The 26024-nt window shown below is 38.1% G+C and overlaps 1 protein-coding gene across 1 annotated transcript in view; it reads left to right on the forward strand.

The window, feature by feature from the left end:
- The window catches only part of CNTN4 (contactin 4), a 460587-nt gene that overhangs the window by 271642 nt on the left and 162921 nt on the right, over positions 1-26024 (forward strand). Inside the window, exons 5-6 of the mRNA XM_032592345.1 lie at positions 8217-8414; positions 24807-24909. Of these exons, the coding sequence (XP_032448236.1) occupies positions 8217-8414; positions 24807-24909 (301 nt within the window). The remainder of the gene's footprint in view (positions 1-8216; positions 8415-24806; positions 24910-26024) is intronic.

Genomic DNA, 26024 nt, shown 5'->3' on the forward strand with positions numbered 1-26024 from the left:
GGTGTCATCTCTACCTTCCTTCCATCAAAATACTCCAATTAGCTTGTGCTTACTCTATAGTACCATTTTCATGCTAGCAAGAGCATGCAACTAAGTGTCAATTCCATTTCTTTGCGTTTCCTCTCTGTATTTCAAAACAGGTCACACACTCAATTGCCAACTGAGCAATATGGGCCTGTGTAAGAAGTAGGGATTGGTAAAGGCTGTGGCACAATGGAGACCCCCAGCCCTCTCCTAAATGGGCAGCCGCTACTCAGCTCTGCCAGTTGTTTCCCTCATGGAATGAGAGACTAGCGTGTTTCTCTCTTTTAATGCACTGTTTCTCCCGGTGTGATCTCCAGACCACCAGCAGCAGCACCTGGGAACTTGTTTTCAAATGCACATTCTTAGTCTCCATCCCTGACCTTCTGAATCAGAAACCGGGTGTGGAACTCTGCATTCTGTATGGTAACAAGGCCCTTCTGGTGATTCTGAGCTCACTCAAGTTAAAGAACCATTAGTGGAGTGGATGCTGTGTTGCACTTCCCTGATTTCTCTTGAGGACTGATAACTGAGAGCTGTGTTTGAGTTTCAAGAAAATCTCAATATCTAGATGTTCATGTGATTTTTACTCTTTTTAAAGCCTGTGAAACCGTAAAAGACACGCATGCTTATGCAAGCTAAATCCATTCTGTGTGCCGTCACTTTGCAGCCTCTACTCAAGAGTCTGGATGTGCTAACTTTGAAAAGAATGCTGTTCTGTTGAAAAAAATATATGGATTCTTTCCTTAGTGTATGAAAGTTTGCTGACACCAGACCTAGACGATATTTCCCAAACTTTTTTTACTGATATTTTTCTGAGAGCAAAAGAGAGTCAGCATGTACCCCTGGGAATCTGGGAACATATCCTGAAGCAATGAACCACAAGCACACGGTTTTGTTGAAACCTTGCCTTATACATTTATGATTTGTATGGGTTTTATATCTATTCCATCATATACTTATATTTGGCTTATGCTCAAGACAATGTGTTAAATTGACCTCAAGTTAAATTCTTTAACTTTTGCCTACAAAATTTTAAAGAAAGTCTACACTCCAGAAAAGTGTCTAATTCACCCAGTAAGATAGAGGCAAGAAAACAAGAAGTAACCCATAAAAGGGAGGAGACTGTAAACTATACACAAGAGCAACATTTACAGGCTATATACTTGACTCGAAGATGTCCCTTTTTCCATCTTATTTCCCGTACCTCCACTCTCACATCTGAGTGACCAAAGCACATGTACCAAATAATCATTGAGCGAAAAGTCAGGAGGCTTATTTTTAGAAGTGCCTGCCCCCAGTTTGCATGAGATTTGGCACTAGGCCTTTTCTAACCCTTGCCTCACACGGTCACCATTTCATTTCTCCTAAATCACTTTTACAAAGATGGTGAAGAATTTTGACCTTAGGTACCAGCACCAATTGATTGGAAGCAACTGCCTTAAAGCACTGTATGGAGAATGATTGTGAATTTGTGTGTGGCAGAGTCAGTTACTGTGTCAGCCATGGGTGGAGGAGTTAGCAGCTAGTGGTCCAGGTAACAGATACATGTCACCCCTGCTCTATTCAGCACCAGTTACTATTGAAAAACAATTTCTGAATTCTGGGAGGTCCTGCTTGATGCTGGAGACTTGTCTAAACCAAGTTCTCTGAGTCACAAAGCATCCATGTTAGGGGTCCTTTCAGCCACAGGCATGATTTCAGCAACCTACATAGTATAGTGCCACGGCCAGCATTGTAATCATTCAAAGCCCATTAGTCTATGTCGTAATTAATAGAGGTATAATATCTGTCCTATTGTGGCCCTTCAGATTTCAGCTTCTCTTAGACACCTCTCTTCTTCTGTTTCACGAAATGCTGTTGACTGTATGACAGTCAAATATGACTTTATATTGATCTTCTAGTGTGTTAGTATAATTAGAGGTTTTATCCAGAGGCATCTTCTCTGAGAAGCCAGAAGTCTGTCAGCTACTCCCCCTTGGGAGATCTCACAAATCTTTCATATGACAACACACTCTTCTCTTAGGCTTTCCCACCACCTATTTATGATGTAAAATCACTAGTGCTGTTTAGTGCTTGACTTTTCTGGTACAATTCTTATTTTTTCTGGAATTACTTAGATTACTCCCAATTTATAACATCTCTCTTTTCCTAAGTTCATAGAAAGACAAAATACTTATCAATCCATTTATAAGCAAAAAACAACAAAAAAGCAAAACAAAACCAAAAAACACACAAAAACACATTCATTCTTTTTTTTTTTTTTTTAATTTTTTTTTTCAACGTTTATTTATTTTTGGGACAGAGAGAGACAGAGCATGAACGGGGGAGGGGCAGAGAGAGAGGGAGACACAGAATTGGAAACAGGCTCCAGGCTCTGAGCCATCAGCCCAGAGCCTGACGCGGGGCTCAAACTCACGGACCGCGAGATCGTGACCTGGCTGAAGTCGGACGCTCAACCGACTGTGCCACCCAGGCGCCCCAAACACATTCATTCTTAAAAGCTGACATCAACATGTTTAATGTTCAATTTTGCTCTTAGTTTAGGCAGGGAAACTGTTCTTTTTATTATTTCTATTTTTCAGATGAGACAACTAAGAAGTGGAAATTACTTTCTAGCTGATAAGCCCTGAAGCCAAGACTCAATCCATATATTTTGACAACAAATCCAGGGATCTTGGAACTGGGTTATGCTCTCTCCCTTCTTGCCCAGGAAAACTACTAATGGGTTCCAATCCCTGTCTTCAGTTCCATTGCTTAGCTGAGCTCAATGATTTTGTGAGTTGGTGTTTGCTAAATATTTGGCCAAGAAGTAAACCAGTGAATATATTCATATAACCCATTGTATCTATAGAATCACAAGATACATTTTTCATATCTACCTGCTTAGAATATCTCAGTTTAAATTCAACTTCACAACCCTGTACAAAAAGTAGAATTAAGTATTGATAAAACTATCTAAAAATAAGGAGACTCTCATACTGTTTAAATAATTTATTAAAGTGAAAGTGGTTACAACATAAGGACTAGAATCTAGATATCCTGAGTGTTAATTCTACTATCTTTTTTCTACACAATACAACACAGCTTAATTGAAATAAATGTAGTATACTGTACTGTGTGTGTATGTGTGTGTGTGTTCATAAAAGTTCTAGTTCTATGGGTGCCTGGCTGGCTCAGTCAGTAGAGCGTACAACTCTTGAACTTGGGTTGTGAGTTCAAGACCCACATTGGATGTAGAGATTACTTACTTTTTTAAATTTAAATAAAAAGTTCAAATGTTCTGATTTTATCAATAACTACCTGTGTGATTCTTATCAAGCTACAGGGTATCTTTGGATCCCACTTTTGTCACTTGTCAAATTAAGATTTAGGGTTTGATGTTACACATATAGAGTTGTGGAATTTTAATGCTGAAAGATACTTAGAGAGCATCTAGTTGTACTCCCTCATTTACAGATAAGTAAATTTACAGATAAGGAAAACTGATCTTTTCTAGCTCTAAAATAAATTCAGAGAGGACCATATGGGTTCCTAACAGAATCAACTCTTGTGAATACTGTGACTACCCACTTACCAAATGTGTGGTTGTGATCCACGCATGTAGCTTCTCTAGATTTAAGTTTCCTGCTCTGTGAAATTCAAGGGGTCATGCTAAGTTTTCTTTCACATTTAAAACTTTGAGGATTAAGAAAGGCATCTTTGAAAACTGACATTTGTGCTACCCCTGGGACAGGACTCAGAATGTCATGAAGCATAACATAAGTCTGGAAAGAAATTAGCATCAGGAACACGTTAAGAGCATCCATCCAAAGGACTCTGATCACAGGGTGAATTTGCTCAATGAATACTTAAATTTGAAAATTGCTTGATTGATGTCTTACTTGAAAACTAATAACCCAACATTCTTTGCTGTTGGCCCAAAAATATGGAAAAACGAACCAAGTAAGAGAGTAAAGTTTTGTTGTTCATTTCCTATAGATTTGGAGGCTACAAGCCAAAAACCATCACTAGGTCCTTCTTCCCTAATGGATATCACATTATAACTAGTCTCAGCATTTTTCAATTGAGCATCAGAAGCTTCACAATCTATTAAACATTGTATTCCAAGTATCTGTTTACTGAGTTGTTACAAATTGCCAATGGGACAGGAACTGTCTGTCATTTCCAGAGCAATTAGTGTGTGAAAACTTATCAAAAGAAATCTGTCAAGTTTGAATAAGTATAAATACTGCATAGAAGTCCCTAAGGAAATCAAACTGAGTGGGATACATTTTTCCTCATTGCAGCACATTAGAATTTATTTTGTTTTATTTACTTGGCTCTGTTTTTTAGCATGTTGATAGCATGTCATTTAACCCAATGGATTAATGTTTTGCTCTGATAAAAATAGACTTTGCTTTTTAGAGGAGAACTAGAGTGTCTCCTTGAGTGATACAGTAGTGGCTCCTTCCTTTCAAATTTGGAGAGCTCTTGTTTGCTTCCTGGAGGGAGCACTGGAATGGGAGTATGGCTAAAAGGACTCTTAGATACAAGTCTTCTTTGACTTAGGATGGGGTTACATCCCAATAAACCCATTGTAAGTAGCAATGCATTCACTTAGCCTAGCCTCCCATAAACTCTGAGGACCATCTGTAGTCTCCTTTGCCACTTTTTGACTCTGTGACCTTACCCTTTCAAGGCTTAAGATTTTTCATGTCTTTAAAACAAAGAAATAGAACAGGTGATCCAGTGGGTAATTTTTAGCTTTACTGCACATTTTACCTGCACTGATGCCTGCATTATCATTGTATTATACTTCTTATGCTCTTTCCCCCTTGTCCTGGAAAATAAAAATATACTGTTTACAAGAAGTGATATTTGCTATAAAAAAAAGAATTAATATCTTAGAGATGCCCCCCTTTCAGGAGGCTCAGCATGATCTCACCAGTGCACCAACCAAGATTTTTTGAATGACATTTGTATTTTAGGACTCAACAGTATTTACAAAGGTCACATGTTCAACTGATGTTAGTTATGATCTTTAACACCATCCATTTAAGACCATTTTTGGAACTGCGGTATGTTCCTTTTTCTACACCATGGAAAATGGCCATAGTGTTATATTGTTATTATATTTTGGGAAGCTTATTATAATTTTAAATCAACATTTTGTTATTTTCTGTTGTTTAAACTCATTTAATGATCCTCCCAACACTGAAGTGATAGAGTTAATTATCTTCATGTTATACTTAACCTTTGTTGAATTGAAGTCATTACTATTTGTTCAGGGTTTCCCAACCTAGGTTTTGTGATCTATTAATAGATGTTTTAGAAAAATGGTATATATGTAGAGGGGACGAGGAGATTTTATGATCAGTAGAAGAGATTTTATCATTTTATACAGTAAGTTGGTATTCTTAAACTTATGCTCTAAGGAATTTGAGGAATCTTGGCATATTAAAAATCTCTTGCAAGCCTTGAAAGGATAAATTTGAAAATCTATTAAAATTTATTTAATCTAGGTCTTCTCAAAGCCATTTGATCATGTAACCCATCTAAATTTAGGAAAGGTGGGAGGAAGAGAACTTCTGTAAACAAGAAATTAACATTCCAAGGACCACAGTTCAGGAAATGCTGCAGTATATGCTTAAAGTTGTTTGTATCTTCTCCTAAAGCACTAAGTCACTTATGTCACAAAAGCAGTGAAACCAGAATAATTAGCGTATTTTTAAGTAGCCAAACAGCATGTTAATTGGGTATTTTTTTTGTTTTTACTTTTAAAATGGCTAACTTTTAATGATTTAGATGTGCTTATGATTCTTAGTGCTTTCACATAAAAGAATCCTCACTACATACCTGCATCACATTTGTTATTATCCCTACTTGATAGGTTAAAAGTTGAAAGTGAGAATGTTTAAGTGTCATTCCTTATGTAATACAGGTTTAAATTTTGGTCTTTTTTTTTTTTTAACTCCAATTAGAAACATGACAAATTAGATGTTCTTTTTTCTTTCTTTCTTTCCTTTTCTTTTTTTTTTTTCTGATATCCATGGTCCATACAACTTTCTAATTGCCTTGTCCCACAGAATTCAGCGAGGTTGCTATCACTGGCCACTAGCAACAATCTTGAGAAATGTCTTTAGAAAAAGAAAATACAGTTTTGTATATTTGATTACAGCTTTCCTTGGAGGTGTGGGTTGATCAATGTTGTGCTGGTAAATTACTTTCTAACTTCTACCTTGTGATTTTGGAGATGCTAATTTATACTTAAATCTCTCATGTAGCTAATTAGGGCATAGACAGTGTTCTCCTCATTGTTCATATGAGAACATTGATATGCTCAGAGATCTCTTGGTTTGCCCAAAACTCACACACAAATTGAGTGATCAGTACATAGTGCTGTGCTGTTTGCTCTGCTGTTTGTTAAAATCTCCTGTTTTTCATGGGTAAACAGCCATACCAATTGAACTGCCCCATGATCTCTTATAGGGGCTTTCCTCCCCCAGATTTTAGTTTCTTCAGGAAGTGACTAGCTTGCTGGGAAGCACTTGCTTATTTATACTGAGTATCCTCTTGACATCAGCATGGGGTTACTTATAATTACAGGCACATGTGTAAATAAAATGATTAACTATTCTCATATAAACATAATTATATCCCTCTAAAATAATACAGGAGGAAATGTTATAATCCAGTGATAAAGGGAAAGCAATCTGCATGACCCCTCCTTTGTATGTAAACAGTGGATTATAAAAGCAGAATATGTTTCCTGTTGCACATTTGGTTATTGAGGTCAATCACGCTTGGGACTCATCTAAGTATTAAACAACAAAAATGCCTTTATAGCAATTAGTGTTCTCTTTACAAAGCTGAAGCCTTTCTCCCATTTTCCAAGGACACTGCATACCTTTAAACTTCTGCCTAGAATTCTATTAAAGAAAGATATATAAGAATTCAGCCAGCTGGTTCTGAAACCAGAATCTTCTTTTGCATCTAGTTTTCCCCCTCCCCTACCAATGTAGTTTTTAAAGATAAAGTGGGGGCACATTAATCATTGCCAGTGCCTAGTATATCACTTCTCCAGCTTTGGACACGTCTGGAGATCACACTTTAAAGGGAGGAACCATGGAATGCCTCGAGCTGAAGACGTTTGATTTCCTTGGAGCACAGTGGTTCACTGCAGCAATTCATGCCAGCTCACTGTCAGTGAGGGTTCTTCTCAGAAATTGAAAGCATGGGATCACATATTCATTCGCAAAACATTTACCTAATTCTTAAGAAAAATTAGAACTTTGTAACAGATGTTTTCACGTCTGGCTGCCCATTACACAAATCCCACTGGCATTCTGGGATGAATAAGTATTGGCAAAAAAAAAAAACAAAAAAAAAAACAAAAAAAAACACGTTGCTCTTGGACTGCTGTTTCATATGCAGTCCCTTATAAATATAATAAATTTTTCAGCCAATATTTTTAGGTACACATTTACATTTGGGACCAGCCTTCCGGCCAGTCAACATGTGTTTAGCAAGTATTTGCTGCAATATTAAACAACCATCTCACTCAAATAATGGAAAAATAGTTCAACTATGCAAGAAAAGAGTAAGAATGTGTGTTGATAGTAAGAAGTTTTGGGAGAAGACTAAACTGAGACCCAGAAATTATTCTGTACCTTCATAGGGCCAAGAGTTTGGATTTAGTTACTTTGTTCTCCAGTGCCAAAGTTTCTCAGTTGATGGAAAACTGTAAAATGTGTTGAAAAACACAAAGTGCTATGTGCACCATAACAATTATTATATATAAAATGAAAGAAGTGATCCAAATGGTTTTCAGGGTGGCTTCCAGCCTTACTGTATCAAAATTATAGACTGTCTGGGTCTATAATTTACGCATGAACTCAGTAAGTATTGCGCGGTGCTTGGCACATGCTTAGCAAACTATAAATGCTTATTCCCTTGGCTTAAAGAGGTTGGACTTGTTTTAATCATCTATCAGTGTGTTCTTTTTAGTTCTCTAGAGATAAAATCTTATTGACTGACAGTAGGAGTACTGGTAAAATATTTAAGGGATTGTGATCACTTCCTGTTTATATTTAGCAGGCTGAAAAAAATCAGTGGGCAACATGTGAATTTCTAACTTGCCCATTTTTTTCATGAATACAGTAGCATTCTAATGCTTGAAAACATTTTTGCAATGATGATTCCTTTGCTTTCAGAGCTCAGTTATGCCTGGATCTTCAATGAATACCCTTCCTATCAGGATAACCGCCGCTTCGTTTCTCAAGAGACTGGGAATCTGTATATTGCCAAAGTAGAAAAGTCAGATGTTGGGAACTATACCTGTGTGGTTACGAATACAGTGACAAATCACAAGGTCCTGGGACCACCCACACCACTAATATTGAGAAATGATGGTGAGTTTCCTAAGGGATTTTGTTATTCCCGTGTTTTGAGATCATATGTTGCATATGGAAAACTGTTATATTATTGGCACACAAACGCTGTCTAAATGAAATTTAAGAAAAGTTTAATGCTTTTTACATTTGGTTACCTATACTTGCTCCACTTGTGTAAGAAGTAAGCCCATGAATCTGTTTTGAAAACTAATTAGAAATTTAATTGCTAATCTCAACAGGAATGGAATGTGGATTTAGGTGAGTATAAATAACAAAGTGTTTCTTTTTCACTTAAAATGTATACACAGGCAGAATGAAGTAGAAGGTTGAACACCTAGCTCATTAATCAATTCTATGTAATTTAGTATTAAGTGTCCAGAAAGAAGTTTTAAATTATCCAAATAACTTCTGGATTTATGATACTAATGACATAGTTCACACCACAATGAAATGCAGGAATACCAAGGCTTATTTGAGAAATAAATTTTAATTTCCAATACTTTTGTGAGAATGTTTCAAGAAAACATGTGATTTTCCCCTTAATTATCTGGATGAATGACATAACAGTGTATGGTAATTCACCCTGTGCTTTTCAAAGGCAATCGTACTGAACTGTATGCCAAAAATCTAGTTCCACTATGCCTTTTCCCCACCAGGAGTCTTTTTATGAATTCTGTCCCCTCTTCTTGAGATGCTTCTCCTCCTCTGAGTCCCAGCCTTTCATTTGACTAAATGATACTGGCCCTTTCATTTTCTTCAAGTATATCACTTTCTCCCAGAAGTTACGTCTGTCTGACTCCCTCCCCACTATGCTGCATCAGGTATCTTCTCTATCAAGTCCAATAAAGCCCATTACTATAACCCCAAGAACTCTTCATTTTGTATCACAATTACCAGTGTGTTTCCCTGTCTCCCTAACTATAAACTTGCTATTTTAGAAGCACATGTAGTGCCTTGATCACTAGTATGTCTCCCATACCTGTACAATACCTGGAACATAGGAGATTCTTAATAGATATTTGTGGAGTAAAAGAAAACAAAACACAATTAAGTCTTTCAATAATGGCCAGTATAGAGATTTAAGCCGCCATGGTTAAATGTTTATGTTTCTATTCTTTTTAAATTCCATGCCCATCAAGTACACACTTGAGCCTTCCATTATGAACAGGAATTACTAGACTCATTGTACAGGTAAGGAAACTGTCAGACAAGAATGTTAATAACAAGCTTTTACTAGGTACTTAACTATTTGCTGGATGCTCAGAATTTTACCAGAATTATTTCAGTGAAACCTCAAGCAACTATATGAGGAATATCCTCTTTTGTCTTTTCTAGATGAATGAACTGGGGCTCAGACATGTTAAATAACAAACCCCAAAGCCACATACCTAGCTAAAAACTAATGGCTCCACAGTTCACACTTAGCTCCCACGTCCTGTTGATTCCAGAGCTAATACCTTAATGCCTCAATCACTAGGTTTCATTTCAACATTTATTTATTTTTGGGACAGAGAGAGAGAGACAGAGCATGAACGGGGGAGGGGCAGAGTGAGGGAGACACAGAATCGGAAACAGGCTCCAGGCTCCGAGCCATCAGCCCAGAGCCTGACGCGGGGCTCGAACTCACGGACCGCGAGATCGTGACCTGGCTGAAGTCGGACGCTTAACCGACTGCGCCACCCAGGCGCCCCTCACTAGGTTTCATTTCATTACACTCTACCACCTCTTACCTGAATTTGTACAACACAAACTTGCGGATTCAAGCCTAGAACTCAGATTTCTCTCCAAATATGTTCTTCTTCCCTTCTGTACTGAAGGGACTTTGTATCCAGGTGCGGCTGTGAATATGAATTTCTTAGAACAGGATATTTGTAGACAAACCAACTTGCAAATAGGGTCTGAGCATCCTTACAGCATAAACCGTACTATGGAATTTTTTAGCAAATGATGTAGATTTGAATCATTCCTTTATTTACTCATGCATTTAACATGTATTTATTTAGCACTTACTATGTGACAGCCACTATTAGTGCAGTGAACAAGAACAATAGGGCCTCTATCTCATTTCACCCACATGTTCTGGGAGGACACAGGTGAAAAACAAACTTAAACAGAAACAAAAACCCAATTACTTTAGTACTAAATACAACAGTATGATAAAATACAGGTCCTATGGAGTGGAATGTCTACTTTAGGCAGAATTGTCACTGAAAACCTTTCTGAGGAGATGACATATGAGCTGAGACTTGAATTCTAAGAAGTCAGCCCCTGTGATGATCAGAGGGAGGAGCAGTGCAGACTGAGTTGACATCACATGCAAAGGCCCTGAGGCCTGAAAAAACACTGGGCATGTTCAGGAAGAAAAGAGAATGTGAGCATGGACAGAGCATAATGAGCAGGGTGAAGGTTGCTTCGAGTTGATATTGGAAAAGAATCAGTAGCCAGATCATGTAGACCATGGAAAAAAGCCTGGATTTTATCTCAAGTGCAATGAGAAGCCATTAGAGGATTTTATGCAAGATAGTGATGTATGTTTTGTAAAAGTTTCCTTAGCTACTGTGTAGAGATTGACTAAACAAGTGAGAGTGGTCGCTGCATGTCCAACTGAAAGACTCTGCAGCAATTCAGTTGGGAAATGTGGCAGCTTGAACTAGGGAGTAGCAGGGGGAACAGAGAAGTGGATGGATTGAGAATCTGGTTTGCGGGTAAAGCTGCCCGAATTTGCCTATGCACTGAATGTGGGAGGTGTTGGAAGAGAAAATCAGGGGTGACACATAGGTTTCTGGTGTAACAACTGGGTTGATGGGAATGCCATTTACTGAGGTTTTACTGAACAGGGTTGGAAGGGGGAAATCCAAAGTATTATTTTAGTCATTATTTGTAAAGCCAAAAGCTTGACTTTTCTCTTGGCAACAGAAAGAAGTATTTGCTTTCTGCTGCTTCTGCCATCTCTCTGTCGTAACACCCGTCTGATATATTCACATGTGCTTATCAGCTCGCCTTCTCCACCTCGCCGACATTGTGATCAAGCACAGATTGTAGGTTTCATCCAGCTTTGTTCTGGGGACCAGCACAGTGCTTGCCAGATGACACACGTTAAATTAATATGTTGGAATAAGCTGAATTAGATTAAATAAAACTAAAAATTTTATCCATTTACAAAGCTATCGATGCTCTCTCTCCAGACCTAAGGATGAAGAAACTTTGTCAAAAGATGTGCTCCAATGGCGTTTTGTATAGAATTATTTAAAAATAAATCCCTCTGACCTCTGTTTATAATGCACTTACACCAGAATGTCTGTTCAGTGGTGTTATTATCCATTCAGGTGTCTCAGGTAACAAATGTAATGAAATATTGATGATTCACTAAGACCTAGCCCAGGAGACATGTTGCACAGAGTTGCTAGAAGGAACACAAATTCAGGAACATAAGAACTCCAGAATCATGGACACCTCCAGTTGGCAACAACTTTGCCTTTTGCTTCGTTTTTAGATATATCTTGACTTGTGTAATATATCTTCATAGAGATGCCAAACATTTTTGATAGAATATTTTATCACAAAATTAGCAGAATAAGGATCTCATTCTTCAGCAATTAATGCCCATTCATTCTTAATTTCCATGAGAGTTGCATGGTGAAAATTCATAATATGTCTTTCCCATTTGGGCTGGAGTATATAAAATGGATACTTGAACTATATTACTGAGCACAAAATAGGTTATTTAATTAGCTCTTTCTGGAGGTAAGAGAAAAGGGGAAATATAAATCAAGAAGAGATTGCAAAATAAAGATGACATTCTTATTAAAGTCTATTCTACAGGAATAAAATCAATAAAATTATCATTCTGTATGATCTTGTATTTAGGGACTGTACATTAGACTGATAAGTACAAGGCTGTATAGAATTTGTACAATCATTTTGTTAATTGAAGCTCTCTCAAAATTGCACATCCTCCTTCTGCCTCTGAAATGCAAATAAGCAAGGCAACAGAGTTTATTGCCTGAAGTGAACTAATTACCATGGCTAGTCATTTTCTCTGCTAAGTGCAGATGTAGTTTAAAGAACTAGATGTCCTCAACATTCAGGTTATTTCCTTGGAGTTCCAGCTAAGCATTTCTGGACTATGATTCATTGTTTCCAGCCCAAAAGGTGACAGTGAGTCATAAAGAGTGAACAGTGAACGTTGACTCAAGTCCTGAAAGGCGTCGAGTGTGATGTGTCCCATGTTTATCCCACTGACCCTTTTTACCCCTTGTCCCCAGCTCACCACAAGTCGGCAAGACTTCAGTACTTTATGTTCCCTTCACACCCCCACACTGTTCACCTGGCTCACCCCTTCCTATGTCTCAGATTGTTACTGAAATGTAGAACAGGATGGTTTAGAGGTCAGACCTGAGGACTCTGGAACTGGGCTCCCAGGATGGAATACAGCTGCGCCACTTATTAGCTATGTGACTGTGGATGTCAGTTTCATCTCCCTGTGCTCCATTTTCTCATCAGTCAAGTGAGGATGATAGTACCTAGCTCAGAGGCTTATTTTCTGGGTTAAATTACAAATAAAGTGCTTTGATCAATGACAAAATAGAAAGGCAGCATCAGTAACTTACTTACATAGATATACTCAACAAATTATATCTATATACTTAATATTTTTTAATGTTTACTTTTGAGAGAGAGAGAGAGAGAGAGAGAGAGAGAGTACATGTGTGTGCACGAGCAGGGGAGAGGCAGAGAGAGAGAGGGACACAGAGGATCCGAAGCAGGCTCTGTGCTGACAGCAGAGAGCCCAATGGGGGGGACTCGAACTGTTAGATCACAACCTGAGCCAAAGTCAGACACTTAACCAGCAGAGCCACCCAGGCACCCCTCAACAAATTATATTTTTAAAAACAGATTACATAGTGTATAGATAGTATGATCCTTGTTTTGTAAAGTATATGTGAATTAGGACAGAGAAGGTTGGAAATACTGCTCTTCAAAATGCTAACAGTGTTAAACTTTGAAGTGTTTAACTTTCAGTGGCAAAATGTTTGATTCTTATTTTTTTTCTATTTGCTTTGTTGTATTTTCTAATTTTTCTACAATGATTAGAGATATTTTGAATTTTTAGAAAAACATTTGGTAAAAGGGTTATGTATAGATTATTGACTCTACAAGACACTTAGAGATCACCCAGTTTTCTATCTTTATTCTTTGACAAAGAAGAGCATTGAAAACCAGGAGAGTAAGGTGAGGAAGCACCGGGGAGAAATGCCCAGTGCTCTGTCGCTGTGCCGTTTACCTGAGGTTCAGGAAAGCTGTTTGGGGCTCTAGATTAACAGATTTACCCTGTACCTTTTATGTTATGACTTAAATATTTTTAATATTGATAGTTCTCCTAAATAATGACATGTTGCTGTATAGTACTTACTTCCAGGAAGTATACAGTTGAGAGTTACTAGACAAATGTGAGAGAGTTTTATATCAGAGTTTATTTACCTAGATATTTTGAAATCTGCTTTGGAAAGATAATGTAACTTGTTGTGTGGGAAAGTGCACCTGTTACTTAGGTACCATGAAGAAAAGCAAGATTTAATTGAGAAAACTATATCATAATTATTTTTAAGACAGGTACTAAAGTCATCTATGGATCAATATTAGCCAACTGCTGGTTATTAATGATGATGAGCCTGCTCTATTATGAGCTTCCTAAACAGATATCAAAGGATTATCCCTAAATTTCTATAAACAAAGTAATAGATTACCCAGACAACATTAACTACAAGAGAAATCGTAGATTTAGGTGATAGTTATAATGGCTATTTCTTCTGTCTTTAATCACTACCCCCAGCTCCTTCTAAAATGGCTGAAGAGGAGAAAAATTGGCAGATATTAGTACAGTCTTGGGAAAATGAGGTCATGTCCATGAGAATGTTTATGTACATTACATTTATATATAATTGAGCAGGAGTTTTTATATGACCTTTGCCTTTTCTCTCTCTTTTTCCCTAGGCTGGCTGGGGGTTGGTTTGGCAGTCCTTTGTTTTCCTTATTAGAACCAAGACAGATTTTGAGCAGTTCATAGCCAGCGTCTGTGGGATGGATCTGTGCTTTGTATGGTGGATATTAAATGTTTTTGAATATTATCTCTAATGATAACTCTAAATAGAGGAAACACTAAGGAACAGGGAATAAAGGGTTTATCTTATCTTAGAGTTTCAAAATCTCTCTCTTTTCTCCTTTTCTCTTTCTCTTCCATTTCTGTATGTATATACATTTATAAACATGTATGTAGGCTATGTTGTGTAAATACACGTATGTTTTATACACAAGATATATATTGCCTTTGGAAGTTAAAATGTAAACTTCACTTTTCTGAATATTATACTTCCATGTAAAGTTAAATTATTTAAAATTTGTATAACCAGAGTAACTGGTGATATTTTTCTAAGTTCTCACTCATTTTTCCCAGCCTAATTTTATGTAGCCATGAAAATTCTGGGGTGCCTGGGTGGCTCAACCGGTTAAGCATCCAACTCTTGATTTTGGCTCAGGTCATGATCTCACAGTGGTGGTATTGAGCCCTGTGGTGAGCTCTGTGCTGAACATAGAGCCAGCTTGGGATTCTCTCTCTTACTCTCTCTCTCTCTGTCCCTCTCCCTGGTTCATGCTCTCTCTCTCACAAAAGAACAAAAAAAAAAAAAGAAAGAAAATGCTGAGCATGGTCAGCACTGGAGTATTTAACATTCTCACCTGAAATCACCTTTAACCTAGTGGACAAGAGACCAGCTAACAACTTCAGTTTCCTGCAGTTTCAGAGCAGGAGGGACAGAAATAGATGTTCTGGACATAGGGTTGAGAATGTCCCTGGATGGTGCCAACCACCTTTATCTCTTTTGCCGTGGCCTCACCTCACCTGGGTTGCTGTGAAAGGGGGACAGGACTAAAAGTCAAGAAGAAAAGAAGCTATGGGAATCTGGGCTGCAGTCCCAGATCTACCACTAACTCACATGACACAATCGTGCCATTTCTTTAGTCCTCAGTTTTCTCAGCTATTAAAATGATTAATTTCTAATAAACCACATCTAAGGTTTCATCTAGTTGTCCTCTAGGATTCCAGTCACAACATTTGTACATTACCGTACTCCAGTCTGAGTATTCGCACAAGGCAGATAATATCAGATGCTAATCAACAGACAGATTGCTCTTCATTGGTTGGATTTCTCCCAATGCTAAAAACCAATCCTAGCACAAAACTAGGGGCATTCACTCTTTCTGACCGAAATGGTCATTTGTGAGCCTTCACCTCTATGACTAATGGTGGCTCAGAAGACTGCATTCCAAAGTTCCAAATTTAAGACCAAAGACTAAAAACTGGAACACATAAAACTAGAACATTCTGGAATATTATGTAATATTGATGCAGTGTAATGTATCCTCCATTATGATATGCCATCTGTTGATAGTAGACTTTTGTAATATTGCCCCAAACTGGATTAGAACCTCAAGTGAGCATTAACAACCAGTGTGTGTCTTCATAAACAAAGCACCTTTATTGGTAGACCACTTAACCTTGTGGGATCAGATCAGAAACCCAGTCATTAAGATCTTTTTTTTTTAATTGTAAACTTGATCTACAACCTTTTTATTGATGACCTAGTGTATAAACTAGCAAGGATGACACCTCTGCTTGGCAGTGGGTAGAAATACGTTCTTCACTCAGACATATTTCTTTGTTACTTAAGATCTAGAGTTTATACCAAAACACTTTGTTTTATTTTACTCTCACTTCTAATTGCAACTTTTGTGTGGCATTGTCATAGCAATCATGTCTTGTTTTTAATTCTCTAACAACATCACAGTTGAGGATCTGTGGGCGTAAAACATGTTTTATGAGGAGAATATCTAAATGACTAAAGGATGTGAGATATTTTGCTAAACTGCCATTGCTAATCTGATTTAATAGTGTCTTAATGGCTCTGGATATTTTGAAGGCTTGACAAGCTTAGAAACTTGGCAGTCAGCTTTAGACCCCTAGCACAGTTGTTCCATTTCAGGTCCATGTGGGCCAAAGGTCTTAGATGGTCATTTAACTAGTCAGTTAGAAAGCATCTGTTAAGTACCCGTTGTGTGTGGCACACTATAAAATAAAAAGATGCACACTCAGCCCCTGAAACCCTACAGTCTTAGAGAATTCCAAATGAGTGAAGGCTCTAAAGTTTCGTTCTTACTGGAGTCACTGAATTGAGTTCCGGAAAACACATTTACAGACAGTAGGATTAGAAATGAATAAGGGAAGCAGAGGTGCCTAGCCTAAAATAAAGATGACTTGGAGCATTCATTTGATTATGCATTTAACCAACAAATATTCATGGAGCACCTGTTGTATGCTTGTCACTAGGAATGCAGAAGTGTTTCTGTGCTAGATTATAGTCTAGCTGAGGAGCCTTACTGCAGTCTGAGGCAGGAGTGGGGCCACATTAGGGGAGAGTGGAGAAGTAAAGCAGGTTCATTTAAGTTTCTTTTGTAATAAGAGCCTGCAGTGGAGGGTGAAGTGAGATTGTGTATTAATTGTGCCTTGGAGGTGAGGAAATCTGACCTGGTTGTTGGGAATCAGTCCAAGCTTCCATCAAGAGTTGAGGAAGGTAAAGAATTCCTGGCAGTGAGGACAGAATTTGTGTAAACCAGGAGTCAGCAGACTCCCTCCTGCAGGCCACTTCTGCCCATGGCCTGTTTTTGTAAATAAAGTTTACCGTTTTGTCCATAGAAATGTTGGGTGTTCTTAGTTAATTCGTAGATACTTTATAATTTTTGTTGCTATTGCAAATGGTTCCTTATTTTGAATCACATTCTCTAGTTAGTTATTGCTGATGTACAGAAATGCTATTTTTTTGTGTGTGAGTCTACATTTGGCAAGCTTGCTGACATCTCTTGTTAGTTCTAATAGTTTGTCAATTCTATCAACTCTCTCAAACTTTGCTATTTTTCTCATTTCCTCTAAGCCAAGGGTCAGCCAGCTTAGGGCTCAGGGGTCATATAGCATACCATCTTTTTGTAAATAAGATTTTATTGGACCATAGCCATGTCCTTTTTGTTTACATATTGTCTGTGGATGCTTTTCAGCTACAGTGGCAGAGTTAAGTTGTAACAGAGACTGCATGGCTCATAAAACCTAAATAAAATCCTTGTTCTCTGTCACTTTACAGTAAAACTTTGCCAGTCCCTGACAACATGATAATATCTTTAAATATCTGAAGACTGTCCATCAAAAGACTTGTTTTTTTGCGGCTACAAAGACTTGAACTAGGACTAACATGCACAAATTAGAGGGAGAGGGAGAGAGTATTTTATTGAAGACCACATGAAGAACGTTTTAGTAGGCTTAACATAAAAGTACTTACTCAATGGAAGATGAAAGCTGGCTTTCTTTCACTTAAAAGAAGACGACCTTGTAATTACTTGTCCAAACTGGAAACTGTTAGCAAATTATTTCAGGATTTCAGGTAAACCAGGACTCTTTGAGTCAAACCCAGATGCATTCAGTCTACCTTTATAGGAGATTGCCTTCTGGAGTAACTCAAGTTATCTCTGCACTTTAATTATTGAGAAGGAAGCAAAGAATTCAGGTTTGAGGTCAAAATGTTTACTTTCACATCCCACAGATTTCTGAATACACCCTAAAACACCAAGTTTAAGAGGTGATGTACAGCCTTCAGTCTCTTTATTCCTCTCCTCCAGCATTGGGGAGGTTGTTGTTTGTGTCATCATTGTCTCAAACTCAGTGGAAATTCAGCTATTGGAGGGTGGAAGGTGGTAAAAGATTTTCCTTGGGTGGTTCCCTAGACCTCACAATGTTTCCTTCAACCAAGAACAAAACAAGTCTTTTTTAAAAGAACAAAGTGTTAAACTCAGACAAAAGGATTAGTATGACTCATGAGATATTTCAAAATATGTGTAGATTAATGATCTGTATATGCATCATATGACAATCCACAAGAAAGTCAGTGTGGGAACTTTTCATAAGATGATGTTTGCAATTTTTTTACTAGAAAATACCACTTTGTGGCAGTTGGTAAAAGTCCCTTCTGTGGTTTAATTTAGCAAGCACAGATTCCAGCTAAGGCAGGTGTTGGCAAAATGTTATGGCACGCAACTCTGCAAAGTGGCTTCTTTCTGCCAACACAGCGCTCTGCAAATTGTAGTTAAATAAGCATGGTGTGTGGCTGATTTCTCTTTCATAGTCTGTAATTTGCCAGTTATTTTGTTAAATTCTATGTTCTTACAGACATCAGCATCACCTTAATGATTTTCCAGGTTTTAAAAGGGGAACAGTCGTTGCCACAAGGTCACCTACAAGTCCAGACTCTTGATGGGCATTGTCACTGGTAGGATTCCATTAATAATACTCTCACAATGACTAGCTCATAAGAGAGGTCTAGCATTATTATGTTATACTTTTTGCTTTGACGTAACACTTCGTGGTTCCTACAGACATTCTTAAAGTGTACTCTGTGACCAGAAGCTTCAACATCACCTGTGAAATTGTTACCAATGCACATTCTTGGTCTCCATGTCCACATTCTAAATCAGAAACTTAAGCCTTCAAGGTGATTTAAAGTTTGAGATCCACTGGTTTAGAAAAAGACCTTAGGAATTTCTAGCCATGTCTTCCTCAGAAAGTCAACTCTTTGAGTTATTCAGTAAACAATCATTGCCTACATATGCCTTGTTACCATGAAATGTGCTGAAAAAGAGGAGCCTACAGGTGTCATGAAGGTAACAACCAGGTGTACGTTACCCACATTGTGCCCCTATTGCTAGGTACATTGCCTGTTTTATGGTTGGTATTACATGAATATTTACTGCATTAATCCATCAGAATATAAATAAAGCTAAGCTCTTGACTCCTGATGTTTCTGATGTGTAGAATTTTAAGTGTTGTAATTTTTGCTATTGTTATGGTGGCTCTCTTCACAGAATGGAAAACACTGACGATGCATTTTAATGAATTAAGATTTCCTTTTTTATTTTATGTTTATAAATATGTGTCTAAGTGTCTCCAAAATTGAAAGCAAAAGTTGTCTCTGTAGGGAAATTGTATCATGAATGAATGAAATCATGCAAGAGAAAGGGAATATGGCTGAGATTATATATTCTGGTTGATCTTGATTCTATTATATGCACTCTTTATTTTCACTTACCTTAGTGTGTGGACACAGCTAGGCCTTCATATATTCCCACCTTTTAAATAGTTTGAAGATGGAAAAATGGTCTGGAGCAATTCCATCAGTGGCCTTTCTCTTTCTGCCTAATCATTCTGTGAATCACCAGAGCAGCTGTAGACCAATTAAGTTCAAAAGTGTACAGGTGGTCAAAGGAATGACTTGAAAAATGTACTCTAGTTATAAGGAGCCTTTTGTTTCATAAAAAAATTAAAATGGCAACAGCTTTTTAAATTTAATGTACAAAATAAAGGCCAAAATAGTTAAAATGAAATAAATAGTCAAATAAAAATATGGCTTGTTTCAGATGTAACTCAATTACATAGAACAGTTCGCAGGTGTCTCCTCCACCCCAAGTGTTCATAATATAGTTGGAGATAATTGCTTCCTTCATTTTTTATGACTTTAATACTAGAACAATCTTTATATATAATGAAAATTCTTTAAACATCATGAACACTATGCCATCCCATCTCTGATCCATATCTTTATGTCCTGTAACAACTGCTATAAACACAGATTAATCTGTCTTATTACTAACTCTGTTACTTGAATTTCTATAGCTGTAAATAAAGATCAGTGTGTATCAACCCAGAAATCATCCACATGACCACCTAAACAGCCTAGAGTTCATTTTAAAGAAAAACACGGTCTAAGTGAGTGAACTCATACAAGAAGCCATGATGATGATACTTTAGAAATGACTTTCATGGCTGGAAGGAAGTGCATGATTGACTTAATGGCTATTATGTGTCATAGGAGAAGGCCCATATTCCTACATTTTTCCTCCCTTCCACAAATTTCTACTCGTCACAATTTTTTTCTTTTTTTTTTACTGTGATTTTTAAAATGTTATTAAATAATAATATTAACATTAACAGAGAGAGAGAAAGAGACCATGGGAATGGGAGGGGCAGAGAGAGAGAGAGAGAGAATATCCCAAGAAGGTTCCACACTGTCAGCACAGAGGCTGATGTGGGGCTCAAACCTACGAACCATGAGATCATGACCTGAGCCAAGAGTTAGACACTCAACCACTGAGCCACCCAATCACCCCACAATTTTTTTTCATATGCCTGGTACTGAACTAGGATTTGTGAGGGTTACAGAAAAAATTTGAAAGTCTTTCCATTTTTCGAGAAAGTGAAAACACAAAGAAAAAGAGATAACATATATATATAAATAGCTATAAAGATGATCGACAACAGTAATGCTGTTTGAGAGGGGCACAAAATTTTATGTGTAAAATGACATTATTTATATGGCAGTAGTTTTTTGGTGAGTTTAAGTGAAAGCACTCCTCTGAAGGGGTTCCATTTGAGCTGAGACATGAAACAAGAGAAAAGTCATCCGCCCAAAAATCATAGGAAGCATGAAAAATGAAAGACATTTCCACACAAAGACTTGCAAGCAAATGTTCTTAGAAGTATAACTAATTATCACTAAAAGTGGAGGCGACCTAAATAAATGCCCATTAACTGGTATTATGAGTTGAATTGTGTCCCTCAAAAAAGATATGTTGAAGATGTAACCCTCCTAGTACTCAAAATATGACCTTATCTGGAAATATGGTTTTTATGGGTGCAGTTAATTCAGGTGAAGTCATATCAGACTGCAGTTGGTCATTAATCCAGTATGACTGGTGTCCTTATAAAAGTACAATGGGAAGACACATAGAATGCCGTGTGATGACAGAAGTAGAGACTCGAGTGATACAGGTGTAAGCCCAGGAACACCAAAGATTTATGGCCACCACCAGAAGCTAGGAGGAGGCAAGGGACAATTCTACCCAGAATGTCAGAGAGGGCAGAGCCCTGTCATCACTTCATTTATGACTTCTACCCTCCAGAACTGTGAGAGAATACATTTCTTTTTCTTTAAGCCATTCCGTTTGTGTCATGTTGTTGCTAATATGACCAGGACAGACATAAATAAGATATGGTATAACCATACAGTTGAATAGTATTCAGCAATAAAAAGGAACAAACTACTGATAAATTCTGCAACATGGATGAACCTTGATCACACTATGCCAAGTGAAAGAGCCCAGATACAAAAGAACACATGGTGTATAATTCCATTTATATGAAACATCCAGAAAAGGCAAATTATCAGAGAGAGAAAGCAGATTAGAAGCTGCCTTGGGCTGGAATGGGTTCTGAGGATTGACTATAAATAGACATGAAGGATCATGGGGTGATGGAAATGCTGAAAAAAGTGGATTATGGCCATGACTTTGCAACTTGGTAAATTTACTGAAAATCTTTGAATTTGTATGTAAATTATACCTCAGTAAATGTGTGTGTGTGTGTGTGTGTGTGTTTTTTTTTTTTTTATGAAGTCAGGGGAAACAGTAGAGCTGAGGCCCAGAGGTGTTAATGCTGTCTGGTCATTTAAAGGCCACTGTGAGGTATAGAGTGGTCCAGACAGAGGAAGGGAAAAAGGATCCTAGAGGAGTGGACTTTGAGTCTGGGCCTTGATAAGTAGGAGTTTAGGATGAGGAGATGACATGGCACAGGACCATGCACACTGTCTCTGCATTGCAGTGATATCTCACTTTCTCAGGACAAGATTGTGTGAGATGTATTTTCTCCTTGGTATATCTTTCAGAGCTGGGTTAAAGAAACCTAATGCGTATGTAATGTTTAAAGAAAGAGAAGGCAGGGGGACCACCTGATCACTGCTAAAACAGCCTTGCCTGTTGTATTTTAACATTATTGTCTCATCTCCCTCCCACACATGATACACTGCAGTGCAGACTGTTATGATTTCCTGGGAGCACAAAAGACCTCTTTCTCCCAAAGCAATTCTTTTTTTTTTTTTTTTTTTAAATTTTTTTTTTTTTTCAACGTTTATTTATTTTTGGGACAGAGAGAGACAGAGCATGAACGGGGGAGGGGCAGAGAGAGAGGGAGACACAGAATCGGAAACAGGCTCCAGGCTCCGAGCCATCAGCCCAGAGCCCGACGCGGGGCTCGAACTCACGGACCGCGAGATCGTGACCTGGCTGAAGTCGGACGCTTAACCGACTGCGCCACCCAGGCGCCCCAGCAATTCTTTTTTTAATTAACACTGCTCTTGGAGTACATAGCCATGCACACACACACACACACACACACACACACACACAGCACTAAAAGGTGTTAACTTGTTCCTGGGCTGAGAGTCATACTACTGATATTTATGGGACAATGAGTCAACCGTATGGGCTGTTGGTTAGCAAGTTCAGCAGCTGTGGGTGAATGCCGTCATTAGCAAGTGCCACTTCTTTGCTGGTCTAGCTTTGTGGCAAATGCTTAAAGGAAGGCAAACCCGAATTTAAGTGGAAGGGAACCCAAACTGGCCAAAAAGGAAGGAGTGGTTTTGTATCTGAATGTGGCAACATGGATTTAATGTATTTGAATCTAGTTTTCCAGTGTTCTTCATTGCGGTGGTGAGAGGCCATAGTAAAAGAGGAATTGGGGACCACATTTACAAACTGGAACACCAACTAGTTTGTTGTAAAACTAAAGACAAACTGCTTAACCCCTTTGAGGTTACAGCCTTGCTCACAAAAGGGAGGGATAGATTAGAACCGATTTTAATTGCATTGGGGGAGTGGGTTATAGTCCTTTTGAGAATAGATTGCTAGCTGCAGGTCCTCTCTGTAGGAAAGTGTTCATCCATGAATGCCAAGATTAAAAATGCTGAACTAAATTATTTAAAAGGCCCCTTCCAAATCCAACCTTCCCTGTCATTCTATGAAAGGAAAAAAATCAAAGTTATGTTCAACTTTGCACTTTGGACCACATACTTCACAGCAAACCTAGCTAGACAGTTAGGTTATCTCACAGCATTGATTTTCTTTTTTGCACATTAGCAAAATCCCCTTGATGCTTCCCAAACATTGAAGCTGCAGATGAAAACGGTCACCTCAACCAAATGAGTGGAATCATTTCTCTCTGTCATTGTACCTGTCCCTGTCCATTCCTTGCTTTCACCTTTTCTTCTGAATCCCTCAGTCTTTTTTCCTATAATTACAGAAAGCCTAAAGGAGAGGTGAAATGAAGGATCCTATCATTTCTTAGTATGTTAGATAATTCCAAATTTTATATTGGCACAGCTGAATCAGAGATCATGGAAAGGACGAGACATTGAATAGAAATAAATGGATTTGATCAGTGGGAGATGGGGTCAAGAATGTATTGGTAAGAGGGGTGCCTGGGTGGCTCAGTCGATTCAGTGTCCAACTTGAACTCAGGTCATGATATCATGGCTGGTGAGTTCAAGCCCCGCGTCGGGCTCTGTGCTGACGGCTCAGACCCTGGAGCCTGCTTCAGATTCTGTCTCCCTCTCTCTGCCCTCCCCCGCTCATGCTCTGTCTCTGTCTCTCTCTGCCCCTCCCCTGCTCATCTCCCTCCCTCTCTCTCTCTCTCTCTCTCTCTCACTCCAAAATAAACATTTTAAAAAAATTTTTAAGGTAATTTATTGATAAGAAATAATTGACTGGTTTTTAGTTATAAAGTATGGACTTAGTTTGTTAGGTTATGTTGCCATGACCACAATTGTACAATTTCCTACGATATAGGAAAGTGAGAGAATATGACCTTAAAGTCAGCATGCCTTTGGGAAGGTGGGTATGATTTAAAGATTGTTTTCTGTATTACTTCCTCCTGTCATTTTTACCTTGGTTCAGAATATAATGTCACTGGCATTTGATGTTACCTTCTCTGTACTAATTTATGATTAATTCAGATTGGTTTTGGAAGTGAATGATAAAGTAATTTGTAATTGAGTAACTGACTACTCAGATTTTTTTCCTACATAGACATAATAGAGCAGCAAGTATTTTGGTAAAGTACTTAAATTTTTTTTGCAGTATGTTTTCAAAAAGATCATTTATTTGATTTCCCTGGTGACTGAGACTTTATCTCTCCCCTCCTTACATGGTCCATGACTCCCTTTTAAAAAAAGGTTTTTCAAGAAGTGAAGTTGTATGCACAGAGAATTTGATCCTAGGCAGATGGTATGGCACTGTGACACAAAATTTCCCCTAGCAGTAACTGGGAGAAGAGCCACAATTCAAGGCTGGTTAGAGATAGAACCTGCTTTAAATGAAGGAATTAATTGTGCACATAATGATGTATGAGAGCATCCTAAATTAACAAAAACACTAATGTATGTTTTAAAAGAGACTCAAAGACTTAGTCCCTTTGTTTATTCACAGGGGTGATGGGTGAATATGAGCCAAAAATAGAAGTGCAATTCCCAGAAACGGTGCCGACCGCCAAAGGAACAACAGTCAAGCTGGAATGCTTTGCCTTAGGAAAGTAAGTCTGGTTTCTCTTCCGTCTTCTTCACCCTTCAGCCTGTGCGGGTGTAGAAGTTTATTTGCACTGTTCGCGGTGATGGCTTCTGAGGTGACTGAAAAGCAAGTCAGGCCTTTCTTTTTGTGATGCCACGTATGCATCTTTGATTCTGCCCTCTCACCATGGAGAGAGTACATGTAATGGCACAAAGGGGATTAGGCTGCCACAATTGACATGGCCACAAAGGAGAAGAGAATGGGCAATTCTGAAAAAGTATTTTCTTCTATTATTGTGACCTATAATGTGCACGCTGTCTAACCCAGAATGACAGGAAAACAATGGCCTTCATTTGAGGTACGCTCAAGCCGACTATTTAGAAAAATATGGACTTTCAGTCTGGCCCTAGTTTACAGAGGATGCATCACACTTTTCTTGAATTTCTTTTTAAATTACCAGTCTCTTCTCTCTACTTTGGATTTTCTTCTCTGGCTAAAGATAGGGAAGATCTTATATTCTTTAAGAGAGTCTCTATTTTACAGACTCGTCCGAAAATTACTCCCAACTTTATTATTAAGTCTGTGGAATTATAGATAAGCCTAGTTGGGATCCAGTTAACGTTTCCATAGAGTATCTATCTCTCGGAGGGCACAAAGAAAAATGGAAAAAGAGATCAGTTAAGATTTTCCCAGTAACCCTAAAAAAGGGGGGGGGGGTTGGCATAAATGGTACACACTGTCATCTGAAATGAGAATTTTAGATCATCTATGGAATTTATTGATTGATGTAGATCTCTACACCCAACCCTATTCCCTATTTCCCGCTAACCCATTGCTAACTCCCCATCCTCTTCCTGCGCCCAGATGATGGCTAAGGCAACAGCACTTGCTTGTGCCCAACCCCTGTATCAGCATGTGATCTGTTTCTGTATATTTTTTGTGTTTGCAGCAACCATAGAAGAAAGGTATTCCTTTTTATCACTATATTTTCAGCTCTAATAAAAGGATTCTTTTGGTTTCCATGGTTTTAAGTCAGGGCAGTATAAATTACACCAGTATCTTTACTTTGGTACCATACATATACTGGTAAATTTTTATGTCCTGAAAACTTATCACCTTAAATAAATTATGACATACCTG

The sequence above is a fragment of the Lynx canadensis genome, chromosome A2, assembly GCF_007474595.2.
Source record: "Lynx canadensis isolate LIC74 chromosome A2, mLynCan4.pri.v2, whole genome shotgun sequence".
NCBI lineage: Eukaryota > Metazoa > Chordata > Mammalia > Carnivora > Felidae > Lynx > Lynx canadensis.